This window comes from Orycteropus afer, unplaced genomic scaffold, assembly GCF_000298275.1.
Source record: "Orycteropus afer afer isolate SDZICR_OR568_19922 unplaced genomic scaffold, OryAfe1.0 scaffold00460, whole genome shotgun sequence".
NCBI classification, from domain to species: Eukaryota; Metazoa; Chordata; class Mammalia; order Tubulidentata; family Orycteropodidae; genus Orycteropus; species Orycteropus afer.
In genome coordinates this window covers 141,527-143,010 of record NW_006922047.1, presented here as the reverse complement: position 1 = coordinate 143,010, position 1,484 = coordinate 141,527, and the positions used below count along the sequence as shown (strand labels likewise).

Below are 1,484 nucleotides of genomic sequence, written 5' to 3'. Positions count from 1 at the left end.
TATATATATCATGGACTCAAGAATAGCAAAGTTTGTGAAGATGGCACAGAAACAGGTAGTGTTTTTTCTGCTGTACATAGCATCACTGTGTGTCAGAACCAACTAGATGGCACCTGATGACAACATTTATATATGTAACAAAACATTTGCCATTTGAACATTTTTTACCTGTACAATTCAGTAACATTGATTACATTCCTTATGATGTACAATCATCACTACTATCAGTTTCTAAATTTTTCCATCACCCTTAACAGAAGCTCATTGCCCTCTTAGCAACAGCTCCCTGTTTTCCCCTCTCCCCCGCCTCTGGTAACCACCAACAAACTTGGGACTTTACACATGTGCCTATTCTAGGTATCTCATATAACCAAAATCATGTGGTTGCCATGTGAATTCAATAGTTATCTTTTGTAGCTTATATTCTTTTGATGCCCTTTACAGAGAGGGTCAATACTCTGCTTCTATAACTAAATGCCCGTGACATAAGCAAGTCATGTAACCTCTCTGTGACGCCGATTCTCCTCTGTAATGTGAAGATACTGTGGGAAAATGAACAGAAAACAATTTTAGCCTGGTACCAGGAGCAAAGTAGGTGCTTGATAAATGTGATCTTTGATTGATACTGTGGCTGTTGATCCTGGACAGTGCTAGGTCACAGAAGTTATCAAGGAGAAGAGGATGATAATTAGAACAACAACAATGAAAGATGAACAACCCCGTGGATTGGACCATCAGGAAAATTTCAGGGATATTTGAGAGCACAGTTTCAGTAGGATTGTGAGGAAGGAAACCACAATCCAAATGGCAAGGAGACAGCATTCAAAGCAGAACATAAGAACAAAGGAGAGGAAAAGGCAACAACGTGTGGAATCATGTAGCTCCAGCTTGGTGAAAGTTAGACACAGCCGTTGTTGTGGTTACACGTACCTGGAAGAAGTGATAGCACTTGCATTTCTGTGGTGCAGGTAACCCACACTCTGGCCAGCTCTAGAAGCTCTCTGCTGTGTTTGAAGCCAACTACCTTTCTAATCAAAGAAATCTCAAGAGATTTGACATACTTGTTTTAGGTCAGCTCACTTAGGAAATTATTTTCAGAAAAGTGAACTTCGCCTGTCTTTCACCATCAGATCTGTGCTTCTGCTTTTTTGTTTATCTTTGCTCTACTCTTCTGCATTTGTTTCACATGCTTCCTTGGTGGTGGGTTTTCCTAGCTGTTGTTGATATCTTTGGAATAACAAAATCAGGTGACCCTAGAATAAGAATTCCAATGTTCATGGAAGCAACAGTCAAGAAATCAGATGACATATTGCATTGGCAAACCTGATGCAAAAGACCTCTTTAAGATATTTAAGAGAAAATATGTCACTTTGAGGACTAAAGTGTGCCTGACCCAAGTCATGGTCTTTTTAATTGCCTCACATGTATATGAAAGCTGGACAATGAATAAGGAAGAACAAAGAAGAATTGATGCCTTTGAATTA

At 39.4% G+C, this 1,484-nt stretch overlaps 1 protein-coding gene across 1 annotated transcript in view; it reads right to left on the bottom strand.

The window, feature by feature from the left end:
- ADGRE3 (adhesion G protein-coupled receptor E3) overlaps nucleotides 1–955 on the bottom strand; it is a 97,305-nt gene extending 96,350 nt beyond the window's left edge. The window contains exon 1 of the mRNA XM_042782754.1: nucleotides 931–955. Within this exon, the coding sequence (XP_042638688.1) occupies nucleotides 931–955 (25 nt within the window). The remainder of the gene's footprint in view (nucleotides 1–930) is intronic.
- Between the last annotated feature and the right edge of the window lie 529 nt (nucleotides 956–1,484).